The following is a 22,086-nucleotide window of genomic DNA, read 5'->3' as shown; positions in this document are numbered from 1 at the left end:
ATAGGTGAGTGCTAGGCTCTGCTATCTCTTACAGTCCCATAGAGGATGAATGGAGCAGAGGTAGAGCAGGTGGGATAGGTGAGTGCTGGGCTCTGCTCGGTGTTCCCACCAGTCAGAGCGGGCTGTTTTTGAGACCAGTGGGGTCTGCCGACTCCTCCCTCCCTATCAATATGTGATAACGTGGGAGATCACTACTGGTCTCCGGGAAGATGGCGGCCGCCGGCGCCTGCACTTCTGTACCACAAGGCAAACTCCTACAATTCTTACTTTACCTCTCTAGAGCGCGCCTTTCGGTCACTTGATGCAGAGCGACGGCGCTGGTTGGCCGCAGACTCACACGTGCTGCCCTTGTCGTCTGTGTCTCTGGCCGGGATGTTGAGGACTTGCAGCAGTCTCCTGAGCCTCCGGTTACCGAGAGTCACCCACACCCGGGTGAGTGTCCGTCATGTCCTGTGTGTCACCCATAAACCACATCGTGCTCCCCATGTATGATATCCAGAGCATGTCTCCGGGCCCAGAGAGTGAGCGCAGAGCACTGCGGGGGAGGTCTGGAGACCAGCCTATTGTCAGAGGTTATACATAAGGCCCTCCTCCAAAACGTCTAAGCTCCTCCCACATTCCCCCCGCGTGCAGTCCGTCCTCCGACCACTCCTCCCCCGCGCGCTGTCCGTCCTCCCACCACTCCTCCCCGCGCACTGTCCGTCCTCCCACCACTCCTCCCCCGCGCACTGTCCGTCCTCCCACCACTCCTCCCCCGCGCACTGTCCGTCCTCCGACCACTCCTCCCCCGCGCACTGTCCGTCCTCCGACCACTCCTCCCCCGCGCACTGTCCGTCCTCCGACCACTCCTCCCCCGCGCACTGTCCGTCCTCCGACCACTCCTCCCCCGCGCACTGTCCGTCCTCCGACCACTCCTCCCCCGCGCAGTCACTCCTCCCACCACTCCTCCCCCGTGCGCTGTCCGTCCTCCCACTACTCGTCCCCCCGCACGCTGTCAGTCCTCCCACCACAACTCCCCCGCGCGCTGTCAGTCCTCCGACCACTCCTCCCCCGCGCGCTGTCCGTCCTCCGACCACTCCTCCCCCGCGCGCTGTCCGTCCTCCGACCACTCCTCCCCCGCGCGCTGTCCGTCCTCCGACCACTCCTCCTCCGCGCGCTGTCCGTCCTCCGACCACTCCTCCCCCGCGCGCTGTCCGTCCTCCGACCACTCCTCCCCCGCGCGCTGTCCGTCCTCCGACCACTCCTCCCCCGCGCGCTGTCCGTCCTCCGACCACTCCTCCCCCGCGCGCTGTCCGTCCTCCGACCACTCCTCCCCCGCGCGCTGTCCGTCCTCCGACCACTCCTCCCCCGCGCGCTGTCCGTCCTCCGACCACTCCTCCCCCGCGCGCTGTCCGTCCTCCGACCACTCCTCCCCCGCGCGCTGTCCGTCCTCCGACCACTCCTCCCCCGCGCGCTGTCCGTCCTCCGACCACTCCTCCCCCGCGCGCTGTCCGTCCTCCGACCACTCCTCCCCCGCGCGCTGTCCGTCCTCCGACCACTCCTCCCCCGCGCGCTGTCCGTCCTCCGACCACTCCTCCCCCGCGCGCTGTCCGTCCTCCGACCACTCCTCCCCCGCGCGCTGTCCGTCCTCCGACCACTCCTCCCCCGCGCGCTGTCCGTCCTCCGACCACTCCTCCCCCGCGCGCTGTCCGTCCTCCGACCACTCCTCCCCCGCGCGCTGTCCGTCCTCCCACCACTCCTCCCCCGCGCGCTGTCCGTCCTCCGACCACTCCTCCCCCGCGCAGTCACTCCTCCCACCACTCCTCCCCCGCGCGCTGTCCGTCCTCCCACTACTCGTCCCCCCGCACGCTGTCAGTCCTCCCACCACAACTCCCCCGCGCGCTGTCAGTCCTCCGACCACTCCTCCCCCGCGCAGCCACTCCTCCCCCGCGCGCTGTCCGTCCTCCCACTACTCGTCCCCCCGCACGCTGTCAGTCCTCCGACCACTCCTCCCCCGCGCGCTGTCAGTCCTCCGACCACTCCTCCCCCGCGCGCTGTCCGTCCTCCGACCACTCCTCCCCCGCGCGCTGTCCGTCCTCCGACCACTCCTCCCCCGCGCGCTGTCCGTCCTCCGACCACTCCTCCCCCGCGCGCTGTCCGTCCTCCGACCACTCCTCCCCCGCGCGCTGTCCGTCCTCCGACCACTCCTCCCCCGCGCGCTGTCCGTCCTCCGACCACTCCTCCCCCGCGCGCTGTCCGTCCTCCGACCACTCCTCCCCCGCGCGCTGTCCGTCCTCCGACCACTCCTCCCCCGCGCGCTGTCCGTCCTCCGACCACTCCTCCCCCGCGCGCTGTCCGTCCTCCGACCACTCCTCCCCCGCGCGCTGTCCGTCCTCCGACCACTCCTCCCCCGCGCGCTGTCCGTCCTCCGACCACTCCTCCCCCGCGCGCTGTCCGTCCTCCGACCACTCCTCCCCCGCGCGCTGTCCGTCCTCCGACCACTCCTCCCCCGCGCGCTGTCCGTCCTCCGACCACTCCTCCCCCGCGCGCAGTCCGTCCTCCGACCACTCCTCCCCCGCGCGCTGTCCGTCCTCCGACCACTCCTCCCCCGCGCGCTGTCCGTCCTCCGACCACTCCTCCCCCGCGCGCTGTCCGTCCTCCGACCACTCCTCCCCCGCGCGCTGTCCGTCCTCCGACCACTCCTCCCCCGCGCGCTGTCCGTCCTCCGACCACTCCTCCCCCGCGCGCTGTCCGTCCTCCGACCACTCCTCCCCCGCGCGCTGTCCGTCCTCCGACCACTCCTCCCCCGCGCGCTGTCCGTCCTCCGACCACTCCTCCCCCGCGCGCTGTCCGTCCTCCGACCACTCCTCCCCCGCGCGCTGTCCGTCCTCCGACCACTCCTCCCCCGCGCGCTGTCCGTCCTCCGACCACTCCTCCCCCGCGCGCTGTCCGTCCTCCGACCACTCCTCCCCCGCGCGCTGTCCGTCCTCCGACCACTCCTCCCCCGCGCGCTGTCCGTCCTCCGACCACTCCTCCCCCGCGCGCTGTCCGTCCTCCGACCACTCCTCCCCCGCGCGCTGTCCGTCCTCCGACCACTCCTCCCCCGCGCGCTGTCCGTCCTCCGACCACTCCTCCCCCGCGCGCTGTCCGTCCTCCCACCACTCCTCCCCCGCGCGCTGTCCGTCCTCCGACCACTCCTCCCCCGCGCAGTCACTCCTCCCACCACTCCTCCCCCGCGCGCTGTCCGTCCTCCCACTACTCGTCCCCCCGCACGCTGTCAGTCCTCCCACCACAACTCCCCCGCGCGCTGTCAGTCCTCCGACCACTCCTCCCCCGCGCAGTCACTCCTCCCACCACTCCTCCCCCGCGCGCTGTCCGTCCTCCCACTACTCGTCCCCCCGCACGCTGTCAGTCCTCCGACCACTCCTCCCCCGCGCGCTGTCAGTCCTCCGACCACTCCTCCCCCGCGCGCTGTCCGTCCTCCGACCACTCCTCCCCCGCGCGCTGTCCGTCCTCCGACCACTCCTCCCCCGCGCGCTGTCCGTCCTCCGACCACTCCTCCCCCGCGCGCTGTCCGTCCTCCGACCACTCCTCCCCCGCGCGCTGTCCGTCCTCCGACCACTCCTCCCCCGCGCGCTGTCCGTCCTCCGACCACTCCTCCCCCGCGCGCTGTCCGTCCTCCGACCACTCCTCCCCCGCGCGCTGTCCGTCCTCCGACCACTCCTCCCCCGCGCGCTGTCCGTCCTCCGACCACTCCTCCCCCGCGCGCTGTCCGTCCTCCGACCACTCCTCCCCCGCGCGCTGTCCGTCCTCCGACCACTCCTCCCCCGCGCGCTGTCCGTCCTCCGACCACTCCTCCCCCGCGCGCTGTCCGTCCTCCGACCACTCCTCCCCCGCGCGCTGTCCGTCCTCCGACCACTCCTCCCCCGCGCGCTGTCCGTCCTCCGACCACTCCTCCCCCGCGCGCTGTCCGTCCTCCGACCACTCCTCCCCCGCGCGCTGTCCGTCCTCCGACCACTCCTCCCCCGCGCGCTGTCCGTCCTCCGACCACTCCTCCCCCGCGCGCTGTCCGTCCTCCGACCACTCCTCCCCCGCGCGCTGTCCGTCCTCCGACCACTCCTCCCCCGCGCGCTGTCCGTCCTCCGACCACTCCTCCCCCGCGCGCTGTCCGTCCTCCGACCACTCCTCCCCCGCGCGCTGTCCGTCCTCCGACCACTCCTCCCCCGCGCGCTGTCCGTCCTCCGACCACTCCTCCCCCGCGCGCTGTCCGTCCTCCGACCACTCCTCCCCCGCGCGCTGTCCGTCCTCCGACCACTCCTCCCCCGCGCGCTGTCCGTCCTCCGACCACTCCTCCCCCGCGCGCTGTCCGTCCTCCGACCACTCCTCCCCCGCTCGCTGTCCGTCCTCCGACCACTCCTCCCCCGCTCGCTGTCCGTCCTCCGACCACTCCTCCCCCGCGCGCTGTCCGTCCTCCGACCACTCCTCCCCCGCGCGCTGTCCGTCCTCCGACCACTCCTCCCCCGCGCGCTGTCCGTCCTCCGACCACTCCTCCCCCGCGCGCTGTCCGTCCTCCGACCACTCCTCCCCCGCCCGCTGTCCGTCCTCCGACCACTCCTCCCCCGCCCGCTGTCCGTCCTCCGACCACTCCTCCCCCGCCCGCTGTCCGTCCTCCGACCACTCCTCCCCCGCTCGCTGTCCGTCCTCCGACCACTCCTCCCCCGCGCGCTGTCCGTCCTCCGACCACTCCTCCCCCGCGCGCTGTCCGTCCTCCGACCACTCCTCCCCCGCCCGCTGTCCGTCCTCCGACCACTCCTCCCCCGCCCGCTGTCCGTCCTCCGACCACTCCTCCCCCGCCCGCTGTCCGTCCTCCGACCACTCCTCCCCCGCCCGCTGTCCGTCCTCCGACCACCTCTCCCCCGCCCGCTGTCCGTCCTCCGACCACCCCTCCCCCGCCCGCTGTCCGTCCTCCGACACCCCCTCCCCCGCCCGCTGTCCGTCCTCCCACTACTCGTCCCCCCGCGCGCTGTCAGTCCTCCGACCACTCCTCCCCCGCCCGCTGTCCGTCCTCCGACCACTCCTCCCCCGCCCGCTGTCCGTCCTCCGACCACTCCTCCCCCGCCCGCTGTCCGTCCTCCGACCACTCCTCCCCCGCCCGCTGTCCGTCCTCCGACCACTCCTCCCCCGCCCGCTGTCCGTCCTCCGACCACTCCTCCCCCGCCCGCTGTCCGTCCTCCGACCACTCCTCCCCCGCCCGCTGTCCGTCCTCCGACCACTCCTCCCCCGCCCGCTGTCCGTCCTCCGACCACTCCTCCCCCGCCCGCTGTCCGTCCTCCGACCACTCCTCCCCGCCCGCTGTCCGTCCTCCGACCACTCCTCCCCCGCCCGCTGTCCGTCCTCCGACCACTCCTCCCCCGCCCGCTGTCCGTCCTCCGACCACTCCTCCCCCGCCCGCTGTCCGTCCTCCGACCACTCCTCCCCCGCCCGCTGTCCGTCCTCCGACCACTCCTCCCCCGCCCGCTGTCCGTCCTCCGACCACTCCTCCCCCGCCCGCTGTCCGTCCTCCGACCACTCCTCCCCCGCCCGCTGTCCGTCCTCCGACCACTCCTCCCCCGCCCGCTGTCCGTCCTCCGACCACTCCTCCCCCGCCCGCTGTCCGTCCTCCGACCACTCTTCCCCCGCCCGCTGTCCGTCCTCCGACCACTCTTCCCCCGCCCGCTGTCCGTCCTCCGACCACTCTTCCCCCGCCCGCTGTCCGTCCTCCGACCACTCCTCCCCCGCCCGCTGTCCGTCCTCCGACCACTCCTCCCCCGCCCGCTGTCCGTCCTCCGACCACTCCTCCCCCGCCCGCTGTCCGTCCTCCGACCACTCCTCCCCCGCCCGCTGTCCGTCCTCCGACCACTCCTCCCCGCCCGCTGTCCGTCCTCCGACCACTCCTCCCCCGCCCGCTGTCCGTCCTCCGACCACTCCTCCCCCGCCCGCTGTCCGTCCTCCGACCACTCCTCCCCCGCCCGCTGTCCGTCCTCCGACCACTCCTCCCCCGCCCGCTGTCCGTCCTCCGACCACTCCTCCCCCGCCCGCTGTCCGTCCTCCGACCACTCCTCCCCCGCCCGCTGTCCGTCCTCCGACCACTCCTCCCCCGCCCGCTGTCCGTCCTCCGACCACTCCTCCCCGCCCGCTGTCCGTCCTCCGACCACTCCTCCCCCGCCCGCTGTCCGTCCTCCGACCACTCCTCCCCCGCCCGCTGTCCGTCCTCCGACCACTCCTCCCCCGCCCGCTGTCCGTCCTCCGACCACTCCTCCCCCGCCCGCTGTCCGTCCTCCGACCACTCCTCCCCCGCCCGCTGTCCGTCCTCCGACCACTCCTCCCCCGCCCGCTGTCCGTCCTCCGACCACTCCTCCCCCGCCCGCTGTCCGTCCTCCGACCACTCCTCCCCCGCCCGCTGTCCGTCCTCCGACCACTCCTCCCCCGCCCGCTGTCCGTCCTCCGACCACTCCTCCCCCGCCCGCTGTCCGTCCTCCGACCACTCCTCCCCCGCCCGCTGTCCGTCCTCCGACCACTCCTCCCCCGCCCGCTGTCCGTCCTCCGACCACTCCTCCCCCGCCCGCTGTCCGTCCTCCGACCACTCCTCCCCCGCCCGCTGTCCGTCCTCCGACCACTCCTCCCCCGCCCGCTGTCCGTCCTCCGACCACTCCTCCCCCGCCCGCTGTCCGTCCTCCGACCACTCCTCCCCGCCCGCTGTCCGTCCTCCGACCACTCCTCCCCCGCCCGCTGTCCGTCCTCCGACCACTCCTCCCCCGCCCGCTGTCCGTCCTCCGACCACTCCTCCCCCGCCCGCTGTCCGTCCTCCGACCACTCGTCCCCCGCCCGCTGTCCGTCCTCCGACCACTCGTCCCCCGCCCGCTGTCCGTCCTCCGACCACTCGTCCCCCGCCCGCTGTCCGTCCTCCGACCACTCGTCCCCCGCCCGCTGTCCGTCCTCCGACCACTCGTCCCCCGCCCGCTGTCCGTCCTCCGACCACTCGTCCCCCGCCCGCTGTCCGTCCTCCGACCATTCGTCCCCCGCCCGCTGTCCGTCCTCCGACCACTCGTCCCCCGCCCGCTGTCCGTCCTCCGACCACTCGTCCCCCGCCCGCTGTCCGTCCTCCGACCACTCGTCCCCCGCCCGCTGTCCGTCCTCCGACCACTCGTCCCCCGCCCGCTGTCCGTCCTCCGACCACTCGTCCCCCGCCCGCTGTCCGTCCTCCGACCACTCGTCCCCCGCCCGCTGTCCGTCCTCCGACCACTCGTCCCCCGCCCGCTGTCCGTCCTCCGACCACTCGTCCCCCGCCCGCTGTCCGTCCTCCGACCACTCGTCCCCCGCCCGCTGTCCGTCCTCCGACCACTCGTCCCCCGCCCGCTGTCCGTCCTCCGACCACTCCTCCCCCGCCCGCTGTCCGTCCTCCGACCACTCGTCCCCCGCCCGATGTCCGTCCTCCGACCACTCGTCCCCCGCCCGCTGTCCGTCCTCCGACCACTCTTCCCCCGCCCGCTGTCCGTCCTCCGACCACTCGTCCCCCGCCCGCTGTCCGTCCTCCGACCACTCGTCCCCCGCCCGCTGTCCGTCCTCCGACCACTCGTCCCCCCCGCCCGCTGTCCGTCCTCCGACCACTCGTCCCCCGCCCGCTGTCCGTCCTCCGACCACTCGTCCCCCGCCCGCTGTCCGTCCTCCGACCACTCGTCCCCCGCCCGCTGTCCGTCCTCCGACCACTCGTCCCCCGCCCGCTGTCCGTCCTCCGACCACTCGTCCCCCGCCCGCTGTCCGTCCTCCGACCACTCGTCCCCCGCCCGCTGTCCGTCCTCCGACCACTCGTCCCCCGCCCGCTGTCCGTCCTCCGACCACTCGTCCCCCGCCCGCTGTCCGTCCTCCGACCACTCGTCCCCCGCCCGCTGTCCGTCCTCCGACCACTCGTCCCCCGCCCGCTGTCCGTCCTCCGACCACTCGTCCCCCGCCCGCTGTCCGTCCTCCGACCACTCGTCCCCCGCCCGCTGTCCGTCCTCCGACCACTCGTCCCCCGCCCGCTGTCCGTCCTCCGACCACTCGTCCCCCGCCCGCTGTCCGTCCTCCGACCACTCGTCCCCCGCCCGCTGTCGGTCCTCCGACCACTCGTCCCCCGCCCGCTGTCCGTCCTCCGACCACTCGTCCCCCGCCCGCTGTCCGTCCTCCGACCACTCCGCCCGCTGTCCGTCCTCCGACCACTCCGCCCGCTGTCCGTCCTCCGACCACTCCGCCCGCTGTCCGTCCTCCGACCACTCCGCCCGCTGTCCGTCCTCCGACCACTCCGCCCGCTGTCCGTCCTCCGACCACTCCGCCCGCTGTCCGTCCTCCGACCACTCCGCCCGCTGTCCGTCCTCCGACCACTCCGCCCGCTGTCCGTCCTCCGACCACTCCGCCCGCTGTCCGTCCTCCGACCACTCCGCCCGCTGTCCGTCCTCCGACCACTCCGCCCGCTGTCCGTCCTCCGACCACTCCGCCCGCTGTCCCTCCTCCGACCACTCCGCCCGCTGTCCCTCCTCCGACCACTCCGCCCGCTGTCCCTCCTCCGACCACTCCGCCCGCTGTCCCTCCTCCGACCACTCCTCCCCCCGCCCGCTGTCCCTCCTCCGACCACTCCTCCCCCCGCCCGCTGTCCCTCCTCCGACCACTCCTCCCCCCGCCCGCTGTCCCTCCTCCGACCACTCCTCCCCCGCGTGCTGTCCGTCCTCCGACCTCTCCTCCCCCGCGCGCTGTCCCTCCTCCGACCACTCCTCCTCCCGCGCGCTGTCCCTCCTCCGACCACTCCTCCTCCCGCAAGCTGTCCCTCCCTGACCACTCCTACATCTTCCCCCACTGCTCCTTCCCACAATTCCCTTCCCTCGTACATTGCCTTTGTATAATGATCATCATTCTTCCCATCCTCCGCCTAGTGCTCTTCCCCCTGCCCCTCCATCACACACTGCTCCTCTCCTGTCTTTATATTTTTGGATTACGAAAACGTGATTTCAGGGGACGGTGATTGTAGAGCGATGGTGGAATGTCCCTCTTGCCAAGAAGGGTGAGGAGCCATACCTGCATCCCCGGAGGCACCGCATCTATCGAGTACTGGAGGACACCATGCATGGCCCCAAGGACAAGATGGCGCTGATCCTCACGCAGAACGTACACAGTATGGCCGGGGTGTGGGGTCTTTCCGGTCTGTAGGGCCACAGGCTGCCACCATTATCTTCTGTTTCTTTCAGAACTGGGCAACCGCGGAGACACAGTGCAGGTGGACAAACGGCAGGGAAGGAATAAACTGCTGGTACAAGGACTGGCGGTCTATGCTTCCCCTGAAAATAAAGAGATGTTCGAAGAAGAGAGAAAGGTGAGGGGTCTAGTTGGGGATGGGCCAGGTTAGGGGTCAGGTGATGGAACGGGTTTATGTAGGGGTGAGGCATGGATAGGTCAGGTGATGGAAGGGGTTTATGTAGGAGTGAGGCATGGATAGTTCAGGTAATGGAAGGGGTTTATGTAGGGGTGGGGCATGGATGGGTCAGGTGATGGAAGGGGTTCATGTAGGGGTGATGGAAGGGGTTTATGTAGTCGGGATGAGGCATGAATGGGTCAGGTGATGGAAGGGTTTTTTGTAGGGGTGAGGCATGGATGGTCAGGTGATGGGAGGGGTTTATGTAGGGGTGAGGCATGGATGGGTCAGGTGATGGAAGGGGTTTATGTAGGGGTGAGGCATGGATGGGTCAGGTGATGGAAGGGGTTTATGTCGGGGTGAGGCATGGATAGGTCAGGTGATGGAAGGGGTTTATGTAGGGGTGGGGCATGGATGGGTCAGGTGATGGAAGGGGTTTATGTAGGGGTGGGGCATGGATGGGTCAGGTGATGGAAGGGGTTCATGTAGGGGTGATGGAAGGGGTTTATGTAGTCGGGATGAGGCATGAATGGGTCAGGTGATGGAAGGGTTTTTTGTAGGGGTGAGGCATGGATGGTCAGGTGATGGGAGGGGTTTATGTAGGGGTGAGGCATGGATGGGTCAGGTGATGGAAGGGGTTTATGTAGGGGTGAGGCATGGATGGGTCAGGTGATGGAAGGGGTTTATGTAGGGGTGAGGCATGGATGGGCCAGGTGATGGAAGGGGTTTATATAAGTGTGAGGCATTGATGGGTCAGGTGATGGAAGGGGTTTATGTCGGGGTGAGGCATGGATGGGTGAGGTGATGAAAGGGGTTTATGAAGGGGTGAGGCATGGATGGGTCAGGTAATGGAAGGGGGTGTAATGGGGATGAGGCATTGATGGGTGGTAATGGAAGGGGGTGTATATGGGGATGAGGCATGGATGGGTCAGGTGATGGAAGGGGTTTATGTCGGGATGAGGCATGGATGGGTCAGGTGATGGGAGGGGTTTATGAAGGGGTGAGGCATGGATGGGTCAGGTGATGGAAGGGGTTTATGGCGGGGTGAGGCATGAATGGGTCAGGTGATGGGAGGGGTTTATGTCGGGGTGAGGCATGGATGCGTCAGGTGATGAAAGGGGTTTATGTAGGGTTGAGGCATGGATGGGTCAGGTGATGGGAGGGGTTTATGTCGGGGTGAGGCATGGATGGGTCAGGTGATGGAAGGGGTTTATGTAGGGATGAGGCATGGATGGGTCAGGTAATGGAAGGGGTTTATGTATGGATGAGGCATGGATGGGTCAGGTGATGGGAGGGGTTTATGTCGGGATGAGGCATGGATGGGTCAGGTGATGGGAGGGGTTTATGAAGGGGTGAGGCATGGATGGGTCAGGTGATGGAAGGGGTTTATGGCGGGGTGAGGCATGAATGGGTCAGGTGATGGGAGGGGTTTATGTCGGGGTGAGGCATGGATGCGTCAGGTGATGAAAGGGGTTTATGTAGGGTTGAGGCATGGATGGGTCAGGTGATGGGAGGGGTTTGTGTCGGGGTGAGGCATGGATGGGTCAGGTGATGGAAGGGGTTTATGTAGGGATGAGGCATGGATGGGTCAGGTAATGGAAGGGGTTTATGTATGGATGAGGCATGGATGGGTCAGGTGATGGGAGGGGTTTATGTAGGGATGAGGCATGGATGGGTCAGGTGATGGGAGGGGTTTATGTAGGGATGAGGCATGGATGGTCAGGTAATGGAAGGGGTTTATGTAGGGATGAGGCATGGATGGGTCAGGTAATGGAAGGGGTTTATGTAGGGATGAGGCATGGATGGGTCAGGTGATGGGAGGGGTTTATGTAGGGATGAGGCATGGATGGGTCAGGTGATGGAAGGGGTTTATGTAGGGATGAGGCATGGATGGGTCAGGTGATGGGAGGGGTTTATGTAGGGATGAGGCATGGATGGGTCAGGTGATGGAAGGGGTTTATGTAGGGGTGAGGCATGGATGCGTCAGGTGATGGGAGGGGTTTATGTCGGGGTGAGGCATGGATGGGTCAGGTGATGGAAGGGGTTTATGTAGGGGTGAGGCATTGATGGGTCAGGTGATGGAAGGGGTTTATGTAGGGGTGAGGCATGGATGCGTCAGGTGATGGGAGGGGTTTATGTCGGGGTGAGGCATGGATGGGTCAGGTGATGGAAGGGGTTTATGTAGGGGTGAGGCATTGATGGGTCAGGTGATGGAAGGGGTTTATGTAGGGATGAGGCATGGATGGGTCAGGTGATGGGAGGGGTTTATGTAGGGATGAGGCATGAATGGGTCAGGTGATGGGAGGGGTTTATGTCGGGGTGAGGCTTGGATGGTCAGGTGATGGAAGGGGTTCATGTAGGGGTGAGGCATGGATGCGTCAGGTGATGGAAGGGGTTTATGTTGGGGTGAGGCATGGATGCGTCAGGTGATGGAAGGGGTTTATGTCGGGGGTGAGGCATGGATGGGTCAGGTGATGGAAGGGATTTATGTAGGGATGAGGCATGGATGGGTCAGGTGATGGAAGGGGTTTATGTAGGGGTGAGGCATGGATGGGTCAGGTGATGGAAGGGGTTTATGTAGGGATGAGGCATGAATGGGTCAGGTGATGGGAGGGGTTTATGTCGGGGTGAGGCTTGGATGGTCAGGTGATGGGAGGGGTTTATGTCTGGGTGAGGCATGGATGGGTCAGGTGATGGAAGGGGTTTATGTCGGGATGAGGCATGGATGGGTCAGGTGATGGAAGGGGTTTATGTAGGGGTGAGGCATGGATGAGTCAGGTGATGGAAGGAGTTTATGTAGGGATGAGGCATGAATGGGTCAGGTGATGGGAGGGGTTTATGTCGGGGTGAGGCATGGATGGGTCAGGTGATGGGAGGGGTTTATGTAGGGATGAGGCATGAATGGGTCAGGTGATGGGAGGGGTTTATGTAGGGGTGAGGCATGGATGAGTCAGGTGATGGAAGGAGTTTATGTAGGGATGAGGCATGAATGGGTCAGGTGATGGGAGGGGTTTATGTCGGGATGAGGCATGAATGGGTCAGGTGATGGGAGGGGTTTATGTAGGGGTGAGGCATGGATGAGTCAGGTGATGGAAGGAGTTTATGTAGGGATGAGGCATGAATGGGTCAGGTGATGGGAGGGGTTTATGTCGGGGTGAGGCATGGATGGGTCAGGTGATGGGAGGGGTTTATGTCGGGGTGAGGCTTGGATGGTCAGGTGATGGGACGGGTTTATGTCGGGGTGAGGCATGGATGGGTCAGTTGATGGGAGGGGTTTATGTCGGGGTGAGGCATGAATGGGTCAGGTGATGGGAGGGGTTTATGTCGGGGTGAGGCTTGGATGGTCAGGTGATGGGAGGGGTTTATGTCGGGGTGAGGCATGGATGGGTCAGGTGATGGGAGGGGTTTATGTCGGGGTGAGGCATGGATGGGTCAGGTGATGGGAGGGGTTTATGTCGGGGTGAGGCTTGGATGGTCAGGTGATGGGAGGGGTTTATGTCGGGGTGAGGCATGGATGGGTCAGGTGATGGGAGGGGTTTATGTCGGGGTGAGGCATGGATGGGTCAGGTGATGGGAGGGGTTTATGTCGGGGTGAGGCTTGGATGGTCAGGTGATGGGAGGGGTTTATGTCGGGGGTGAGGCATGGATGGGTCAGGTGACGGGAGGGGTTTATGTAGGGATGAGGCATGAATGGGTCAGGTGATGGGAGGGGTTTATGTCGGGGTGAGGCTTGGATGGTCAGGTGATGGGAGGGGTTTATGTCTGGGTGAGGCATGGATGGGTCAGGTGATGGAAGGGGTTTATGTCGGGATGAGGCATGGATGGGTCAGGTGATGGAAGGGGTTTATGTAGGGGTGAGGCATGGATGAGTCAGGTGATGGAAGGAGTTTATGTAGGGATGAGGCATGAATGGGTCAGGTGATGGGAGGGGTTTATGTCGGGGTGAGGCATGGATGGGTCAGGTGATGGGAGGGGTTTATGTAGGGATGAGGCATGAATGGGTCAGGTGATGGGAGGGGTTTATGTAGGGGTGAGGCATGGATGAGTCAGGTGATGGGAGGAGTTTATGTAGGGATGAGGCATGAATGGGTCAGGTGATGGGAGGGGTTTATGTCGGGATGAGGCATGAATGGGTCAGGTGATGGGAGGGGTTTATGTAGGGGTGAGGCATGGATGAGTCAGGTGATGGAAGGAGTTTATGTAGGGATGAGGCATGAATGGGTCAGGTGATGGGAGGGGTTTATGTCGGGGTGAGGCATGGATGGGTCAGGTGATGGGAGGGGTTTATGTCGGGGTGAGGCTTGGATGGTCAGGTGATGGGACGGGTTTATGTCGGGGTGAGGCATGGATGGGTCAGTTGATGGGAGGGGTTTATGTCGGGGTGAGGCATGAATGGGTCAGGTGATGGGAGGGGTTTATGTCGGGGTGAGGCTTGGATGGTCAGGTGATGGGAGGGGTTTATGTCGGGGTGAGGCATGGATGGGTCAGGTGATGGGAGGGGTTTATGTCGGGGTGAGGCATGGATGGGTCAGGTGATGGGAGGGGTTTATGTCGGGGTGAGGCTTGGATGGTCAGGTGATGGGAGGGGTTTATGTCGGGGTGAGGCATGGATGGGTCAGGTGATGGGAGGGGTTTATGTCGGGGTGAGGCATGGATGGGTCAGGTGATGGGAGGGGTTTATGTCGGGGTGAGGCTTGGATGGTCAGGTGATGGGAGGGGTTTATGTCGGGGGTGAGGCATGGATGGGTCAGGTGACGGGAGGGGTTTATGTCGGGGTGAGGCATGGATGGTCAGGTGATGGGAGGGGTTTATGTCGGGGTGAGGCATGGATGGTCAGGTGATGGGAGGGGTTTATGTCGGGGTGAGGCATGGATGGTCAGGTGATGGAAGGGGTTTATGTCGGGGTGAGGCATGGATGGTCAGGTGATGGGAGGGGTTTATGGTAGGGTTGGGCTGGGGGGAGGGGTTTATGGCGGGGTGGGGTTGGGCTGGGGGGAGGGGTTTATGTTGGGCCGGGGGAGGGGTTTATGTTGGGCTGGGGGTGAGGGGTTTATGGTGGGGTGGGGTGGGGTTGGGCTGGGGGGAGGGTGTTATGGCGGGGTGGGGTTGGGCTGGCGGGAGGGTGTTATGGCGGGGTGGGGTTGGGCTGGCGGGAGGGTGTTATGGCGGGGTGGGGTTGGGCTGGGGGGAGGGTGTTATGGCGGGGTGGGGTTGGGCTGGGGGGAGGGGTTTATGGCGGGGTGGGGTTGGGCTGGCGGGAGGGTGTTATGGCGGGGTGGGGTTGGGCTGGCGGGAGGGTGTTATGGCGGGGTGGGGTTGGGCTGGGGGGAGGGGTTTATGGCGGGGTGGGGTTGGGCTGGGCTGGGGGGAGGGGTTTATGGCGGGGTGGGGTTGGGCTGGGGGGAGGGTGTTATGGCGGGGTGGGGTTGGGCTGGCGGGAGGGTGTTATGGCGGGGTGGGGTTGGGCTGGGGGGAGGGGTTTATGGCGGGGTGGGGTTGGGCTGGGCTGGGGGGAGGGGTTTATGGCGGGGTGGGGTTGGGCTGGGGGGAGGGTGTTATGGCGGGGTGGGGTTGGGCTGGCGGGAGGGTGTTATGGCGGGGTGGGGTTGGGCTGGGGGGAGGGGTTTATGGCGGGGTGGGGTTGGGCTGGGCTGGGGGGAGGGGTTTATGGCGGGGTGGGGTTGGGCTGGGGGGAGGGTGTTATGGCGGGGTGGGGTTGGGCTGGGGGGAGGGGTTAGATGACAGGAAGGCTGCAGTAGTTTCATGCTTCTGCCAGAAGTAAGATGGCACAGGAAGGGGAGCTCTGCCACTATGGAAAGATTAACCCCTCAATGACCGGAGCATTTTCCGTTTTTTGCTCTCCTTCTTCCCAGAGCCATAGCCTTTTTATTTTTCGGTGAATATGGCCGTGTGAGGGATTATTTTTTGTGGGACGAGTTGCACTTCTAAACGCCATTACTGGTTTTACCATATCATGTACTGGAAAACGGGGAAAAAAAATCCAAGTGCGGTGAGATTGCAAAAAAAAAGTGCAATACCACAGATGTTTTTTTTTTTTTTCTTTCCACGTTCACTGGATGCTAAACCTGAGCTGCGGTTCTTATTCTCCGGGTCGTTACGAGTTCGTAGACACCGAACATGTTCAGCTTATTTTTTATTTAAGTGGTGAAAAAAATGCAAAGTTTACTAAAAAAAAAAAAAAAATTACGCCATTTTCCCAGACCTGTAGCGTCTCCATTTTTCGGGATCTGGGGCCGGGTGAGGGCTTATTTTTTGCGCGCCAGGCTGACGTTTTTATTGATACCATTTTGGGATAAATTTGTTGTCTTGATCGCCCGTTATTGCATTTTATTGCAATGACCAAAAAAACGTAATTCTGTTTATAATTTTTTTCTCGTTACGCCGTTTACCGATCGGATTAATTCTTTTATATTGATAGATCGGGCGATTCTGAACGCGGCGATACAAATATGTGTATGTGTTTTTTTTTTGTATTATTTTATTTTGAATGGGACAAAAGGGCGGTGATTAAAACTTTTATATATTTTTTATATTTTTAAAAACATTTTTTTTCAACTTTCTTTTATAGTCTCCATAGGACACTAGAAGCTGCAGTTTTCTGATCGGCTCTGTTACACAAAGGTGATGAGCAGATCACCTCTGTGTAGCAGAAATGCTCCTGTGCTATGAGCACCGACCACTGGGTGGCGCTCATAGCAAGCGAGACGTAACCACAGGGGTCTGCTGCAGATCCCGGGTTGTCATGCCCACCTATCATGTTCCTATCCCGGTCTTACCCTGAGAACTACCCTGACTAGTGTGCAGGGCGGCCGGCACACTAGTCCTGCTCAAACATAAGGACACAAAGGGAAACACAGGGATAAAAGAAGCGTCAATCTCTCAATGGCTCCTAGACTACATAAAGGGGAAGGAAAAGACACTCAAACAAACTTTGATACCACCTCTCTTACTCAGCTCACACCTCTAGCTCCAAACCAGGTTATAGCAAGCTATCACTGCCAACTACTCAAGCTAAGAGTTGAGTATTTATACCAGTGGGGAGTGGAGAAATCAGAACAGCTGAGATAACTCAGGAGAGAGCTCTAGGAGCCTAACAGAACTGTTTTACCCTTGAAACAACAGAGCAACTGGAAGGCGAAGCAGATCCATCCACTGCAGGTGTAGCCAGATACCGCCATCTCCTGACCCCCCTCTTTCACAGTATCCCCATGACAAGTAGGAGGGTGGTCTGGATCAAGTATAGGGGGCTCTACTTGGGTGGGGGTGGTGTTGATGAAAAGTCAGGTGATGGGAGAGCTATAGTTTGGGGGAGGGGGGACTCACTATTGACTATCCTGTTTCTCTATTCTAGATGCAGCAGGCGGGCGAGCTTGGTGGCAAGAAGCAGACCTGGACGGGCGAGATGGTGAGACGATGATACGGTCTTCTCTGCTGCCTCCACTGTATGTGACCACAGGAGATGCAGTGATTGTGGCTTTCTGATGGGATGGGTCAGGCCCGCCATATTGTGTGATATGGGTGCGGTCACTGATGATTTCTGCTTTTCGCCTATAGACTGTGAATTATTTGAAGAAATCTCGGCTGACGGTTGAAATGAGGACGAACGTAAAGTGGAAGCTGAGCAAGGAGATTGTGGCGCGACAGCTGCTGAAAAGCGTAAGAACGCCGGAGGACGTATCATGGCGGCTCCTGGTCACTGTGGTGCTGATACTATATAGCACAATTTTCCATTGAGTGCAACTGTGACTGCAGGCTCCTGTTTGTGTCCCTGACTGTGGAGGACGCGGCTCGTGTCGATGTGTCCCTGGTGGTGGTGGACGCGGCTGGTGTCTGTGTGTCCCTGGTTGTGGTGGACACGGCTCGTGTCTGTGTGTCCCTGGTTGTGGTGGACACGGCTCGTGTCTGTGTGTCCCTGGTTGTGGTGGACGCGGCTCGTGTCGGTGTGTCCCTGACTGTGGTGGACGCGGCTCGTGTCGGTGTGTCCCTGACTGTGGTGGACGTGGCTCGTGTCTGTGTGTCCCTGGTTGTGGTGGACGCGGCTCATGTCTGTGTGTCCCTGGTGGTGGTGGACGCGGCTCGTGTCGGTGTGTCCCTGGTTGTGGTGGACACGGCTCGTGTCTGTGTGTCCCTGACAGTGGTGGATGCGGCTCGTGTCTGTGTGTCCCTGACTGTGGTGGACACGGCTCGTGTCTGTGTGTGTCCCTGGTGGTGGTGGACGCGGCTGGTGTCTGTGTGTCCCTGGTTGTGGTGGACACGGCTCGTGTCTGTGTGTCCCTGGTGGTGGTGGACGCGGCTCGTGTCTGTGTGTCCCTGGTTGTGGTGGACGCGGCTCGTGTCTGTGTGTCCCTGGTGGTGGTGGACGCGGCTCGTGTCTGTGTGTCCCTGGTGGTGGTGGACGCGGCTCGTGTCTGTGTGTCCCTGGTGGTGGTGGACGCGGCTCGTGTCTGTGTGTCCCTGGTGGTGGTGGACGCGGCTCGTGTCTGTGTGTCCCTGGTGGTGGTGGACGCGGCTCGTGTCGGTGTGTCCCTGGTGGTGGTGGACGTGGCTCGTGTCGGTGTGTCCCTGACTGTGGTGGACGCGGCTCGTGTCGGTGTGTCCCTGGTTGTGGTGGACGTGGCTCGTGTCGGTGTGTCCCTGGTGGTGGTGGACGCGGCTCATGTCTGTGTGTCCCTGGTGGTGGTGGACGCGGCTCGTGTCGGTGTGTCCCTGGTTGTGGTGGACACGGCTCGTGTCTGTGTGTCCCTGACAGTGGTGGATGCGGCTCGTGTCTGTGTGTCCCTGACTGTGGTGGACACGGCTCGTGTCTGTGTGTGTCCCTGGTGGTGGTGGACGCGGCTGGTGTCTGTGTGTCCCTGGTTGTGGTGGACACGGCTCGTGTCTGTGTGTCCCTGGTGGTGGTGGACGCGGCTCGTGTCTGTGTGTCCCTGGTTGTGGTGGACGCGGCTCGTGTCTGTGTGTCCCTGGTGGTGGTGGACGCGGCTCGTGTCTGTGTGTCCCTGGTGGTGGTGGACGCGGCTCGTGTCTGTGTGTCCCTGGTGGTGGTGGACGCGGCTCGTGTCTGTGTGTCCCTGGTGGTGGTGGACGCGGCTCGTGTCTGTGTGTCCCTGGTGGTGGTGGACGCGGCTCGTGTCGGTGTGTCCCTGGTGGTGGTGGACGTGGCTGGTGTCTGTGTGTCCCTGGTTGTGGTGGACACGGCTCGTGTCTGTGTGTCCCTGGTTGTGGTGGACACGGCTCGTGTCTGTGTGTCCCTGGTTGTGGTGGACGCGGCTCGTGTCGGTGTGTCCCTGACTGTGGTGGACGCGGCTCGTGTCGGTGTGTCCCTGACTGTGGTGGACGTGGCTCGTGTCTGTGTGTCCCTGGTTGTGGTGGACGCGGCTCATGTCTGTGTGTCCCTGGTGGTGGTGGACGCGGCTCGTGTCGGTGTGTCCCTGGTTGTGGTGGACACGGCTCGTGTCTGTGTGTCCCTGACAGTGGTGGATGCGGCTCGTGTCTGTGTGTCCCTGACAGTGGTGGATGCGGCTCGTGTCTGTGTGTCCCTGACTGTGGTGGACACGGCTCGTGTCTGTGTGTGTCCCTGGTGGTGGTGGACGCGGCTGGTGTCTGTGTGTCCCTGGTTGTGGTGGACACGGCTCGTGTCTGTGTGTCCCTGGTGGTGGTGGACGCGGCTCGTGTCTGTGTGTCCCTGGTTGTGGTGGACGCGGCTCGTGTCTGTGTGTCCCTGGTGGTGGTGGACGCGGCTCGTGTCTGTGTGTCCCTGGTGGTGGTGGACGCGGCTCGTGTCTGTGTGTCCCTGGTGGTGGTGGACGCGGCTCGTGTCTGTGTGTCCCTGGTGGTGGTGGACGCGGCTCGTGTCTGTGTGTCCCTGGTGGTGGTGGACGCGGCTCGTGTCGGTGTGTCCCTGGTGGTGGTGGACGTGGCTCGTGTCGGTGTGTCCCTGACTGTGGTGGACGCGGCTCGTGTCGGTGTGTCCCTGGTTGTGGTGGACGTGGCTCGTGTCGGTGTGTCCCTGGTGGTGGTGGACGCGGCTCATGTCTGTGTGTCCCTGGTGGTGGTGGACGCGGCTCGTGTCGGTGTGTCCCTGGTTGTGGTGGACACGGCTCGTGTCTGTGTGTCCCTGACAGTGGTGGATGCGGCTCGTGTCTGTGTGTCCCTGACTGTGGTGGACACGGCTCGTGTCTGTGTGTGTCCCTGGTGGTGGTGGACGCGGCTGGTGTCTGTGTGTCCCTGGTTGTGGTGGACACGGCTCGTGTCTGTGTGTCCCTGGTGGTGGTGGACGCGGCTCGTGTCTGTGTGTCCCTGGTTGTGGTGGACGCGGCTCGTGTCTGTGTGTCCCTGGTGGTGGTGGACGCGGCTCGTGTCTGTGTGTCCCTGGTGGTGGTGGACGCGGCTCGTGTCTGTGTGTCCCTGGTGGTGGTGGACGCGGCTCGTGTCTGTGTGTCCCTGGTGGTGGTGGACGCGGCTCGTGTCTGTGTGTCCCTGGTGGTGGTGGACGCGGCTCGTGTCGGTGTGTCCCTGGTGGTGGTGGACGTGGCTCGTGTCGGTGTGTCCCTGGTGGTGGTGGACGCGGCTCGTGTCTGTGTGTCCCTGGTGGTGGTGGACGCGGCTCGTGTCTGTGTGTCCCTGGTTGTGGTGGACGCGGCTCGTGTCTGTGTGTCCCTGGTGGTGGTGGACGCGGCTCATGGTTCCCGGGCCGTCATGTATGTGTAAGTCATGTAGTTGGGGTCCTCTGGTTTTTCAGCCGGTGATGGTGTCTCTTCTTTCCAGTTAGGGGTGGTGGCTCCTGCAGACGCTGTGAAGATCCCTGACGATCCCATCACCAGGTTCGGGGAGTACTGGTGTGAGGTGACGGTGAGTTCTTATTAGACATGTGACCGGTCGATCCATAAAGAAAATGGGCCTGGCGTCTGTATGCACGGCGTCTGGGTGCGGAGGGGACATCTTAGGGTCACTCGCTGGGGTTTCTGGGTAACATTCTGACATTTTTCTGCTCCCCGCACTGCAGGTGAACGGCTTAGACACAGTCTGGATGCCAATGGATGTTGTGAACTATATGAACCCGAGGACCAAACGATACAAGCACTGGCTCTCCAAGCAGGCGAAGACAGCTGGATCGCCAACAGAGGGCGATGTTACCACAGAAACACCAGCAGACGGCAGTGTTATCTGTGAGTCACCACCAGAGGGCAGCACTTCCTCATAGTCCTGCTGGTGGGGGGTCGTGCGGCGGTGTAGATCCGGTGTAGATCCCTCCGTCCTGGAGCACAGCAGACTCTGCTACATCTGTAATAAAATCGCCTCCAGATTGGATGAAGTACCATGGGTGACATGTCTCACGTGACGTGATGGCGGACTGTGATTGGTCACGCGGAGCCTGATTGCTGCGAGGAGGGGGATTATGGGAAGGTAGGGACGAGGTGTAGAAATGTTTCCGCCCGGCGGGGGGCTTTTCATACAACAGCTCAGAATAAATGGTGCAGGAAAATTGTGGATAAAAGGCGGCGCAGCGTGACACCTCTCGTGCCGCCTACAGCCCGACACCTGCCGGCCGCCATTCTCTCCATTGTCAGTGACACAATGCGCCGCCCCCCTCCCCCGCATCACAGCCGACACAGGGTTAACGTCTTCCCTGCCGCTCAGCCTGCGGCGGCCGATCTATAGAGGCGGCCGATCTATGGAGTAACGGCCACTAATACTGCAAGAATCGCCCCCCGCACCCCGCTAATGGGATGACTGCACCGCAAAGGGTTAACGGGGGCCGCATGCCGGACAGCAACAGCTCCGCACACTGCGGAGAGAGATACTCTGCAGGGCACAGGTAGTATAGAGCGGCTGTGTAATAACCTGCAGGATATAGCACTGTCAGGAGGTGGAGGAGCGATGCTCTGCAGATGTCAGTGGTGTAATAACCTGCAGGATATATCACTGTTAGGAGGTGGAGGAGCGATGCTCTGCAGATGTCAGTGGTGTAATAACCTGCAGAATATAGCACTGTCAGGAGGTGGAGGAGTGATGCTCTGCAGATGTCAGTGGTGTAATAACCTGCAGGATATAGCACTGTCAGGAGGTGGAGGAGCGATGCTCTGCAGATGTCAGTGGTGTAATAACCTGCTGGATATAGCACTGTCAGGAGGTGGAGGAGCGATGCTCTGCAGATGTCAGTGGTGTAATAAGCTGCAGAATATAGCACTGTCAGGAGGTGGAGGAGCGATGCTCTGCAGAGGTCAGTGGTGTAAGAACTTGCAGGATATATCACTGTCAGGAGGTGGAGGAGCGATGCTCTGCAGATGTCAGTGGTGTAATAACCAGCAGGATATATCACTGTCAGGAGGTGGAGGAGCGATGCTCTGCAGATGTCAGTGGTGTAATAACCTGCAGGATATAGCACTCAGGAGGTGGAGGAGCGATGCTCTGCAGAAGTCAGTGGTGTAAGAACTTGCAGGATATAGCACTGTCAGGAGGTGGAGGAGTGATGCTCTGCAGATGTCAGTGGTGTAATAACCTGCAGGATATAGCACTGTCAGGAGGTGGAGGAGCGATGCTCTGCAGATGTCAGTGGTGTAATAACCTGCTGGATATAGCACTGTCAGGAGGTGGAGGAGCGATGCTCTGCAGATGTCAGTGGTGTAATAAGCTGCAGAATATAGCACTGTCAGGAGGTGGAGGAGCGA

At 63.3% G+C, this 22,086-nt stretch overlaps 1 protein-coding gene across 1 annotated transcript; it reads left to right on the top strand.

Annotated features, from left to right (window-relative positions):
• Positions 1 to 270: 270 nt before the first annotated feature.
• On the top strand, positions 271 to 20,897 carry MRPL9 (mitochondrial ribosomal protein L9). The gene is made up of 7 exons (XM_073637186.1): positions 271 to 432; positions 9,001 to 9,160; positions 9,234 to 9,358; positions 16,770 to 16,823; positions 16,973 to 17,074; positions 20,183 to 20,266; positions 20,421 to 20,897. The coding sequence occupies exons 1-7, from the start codon at positions 373 to 375 to the stop codon at positions 20,616 to 20,618; spliced, it is 783 nt and encodes a 260-aa protein (XP_073493287.1). The 5' UTR covers positions 271 to 372; the 3' UTR covers positions 20,619 to 20,897.
• Positions 20,898 to 22,086: the final 1,189 nt, after the last annotated feature.

Source organism: Phyllobates terribilis, unplaced genomic scaffold (genome assembly GCF_046119375.1).
Source record: "Phyllobates terribilis strain yellow unplaced genomic scaffold, ASM4611937v1 Scaffold_6__1_contigs__length_29720123, whole genome shotgun sequence".
Classification (NCBI taxonomy): domain Eukaryota; kingdom Metazoa; phylum Chordata; class Amphibia; order Anura; family Dendrobatidae; genus Phyllobates; species Phyllobates terribilis.
This window is presented reverse-complemented; position numbering and strand designations above follow the sequence as displayed.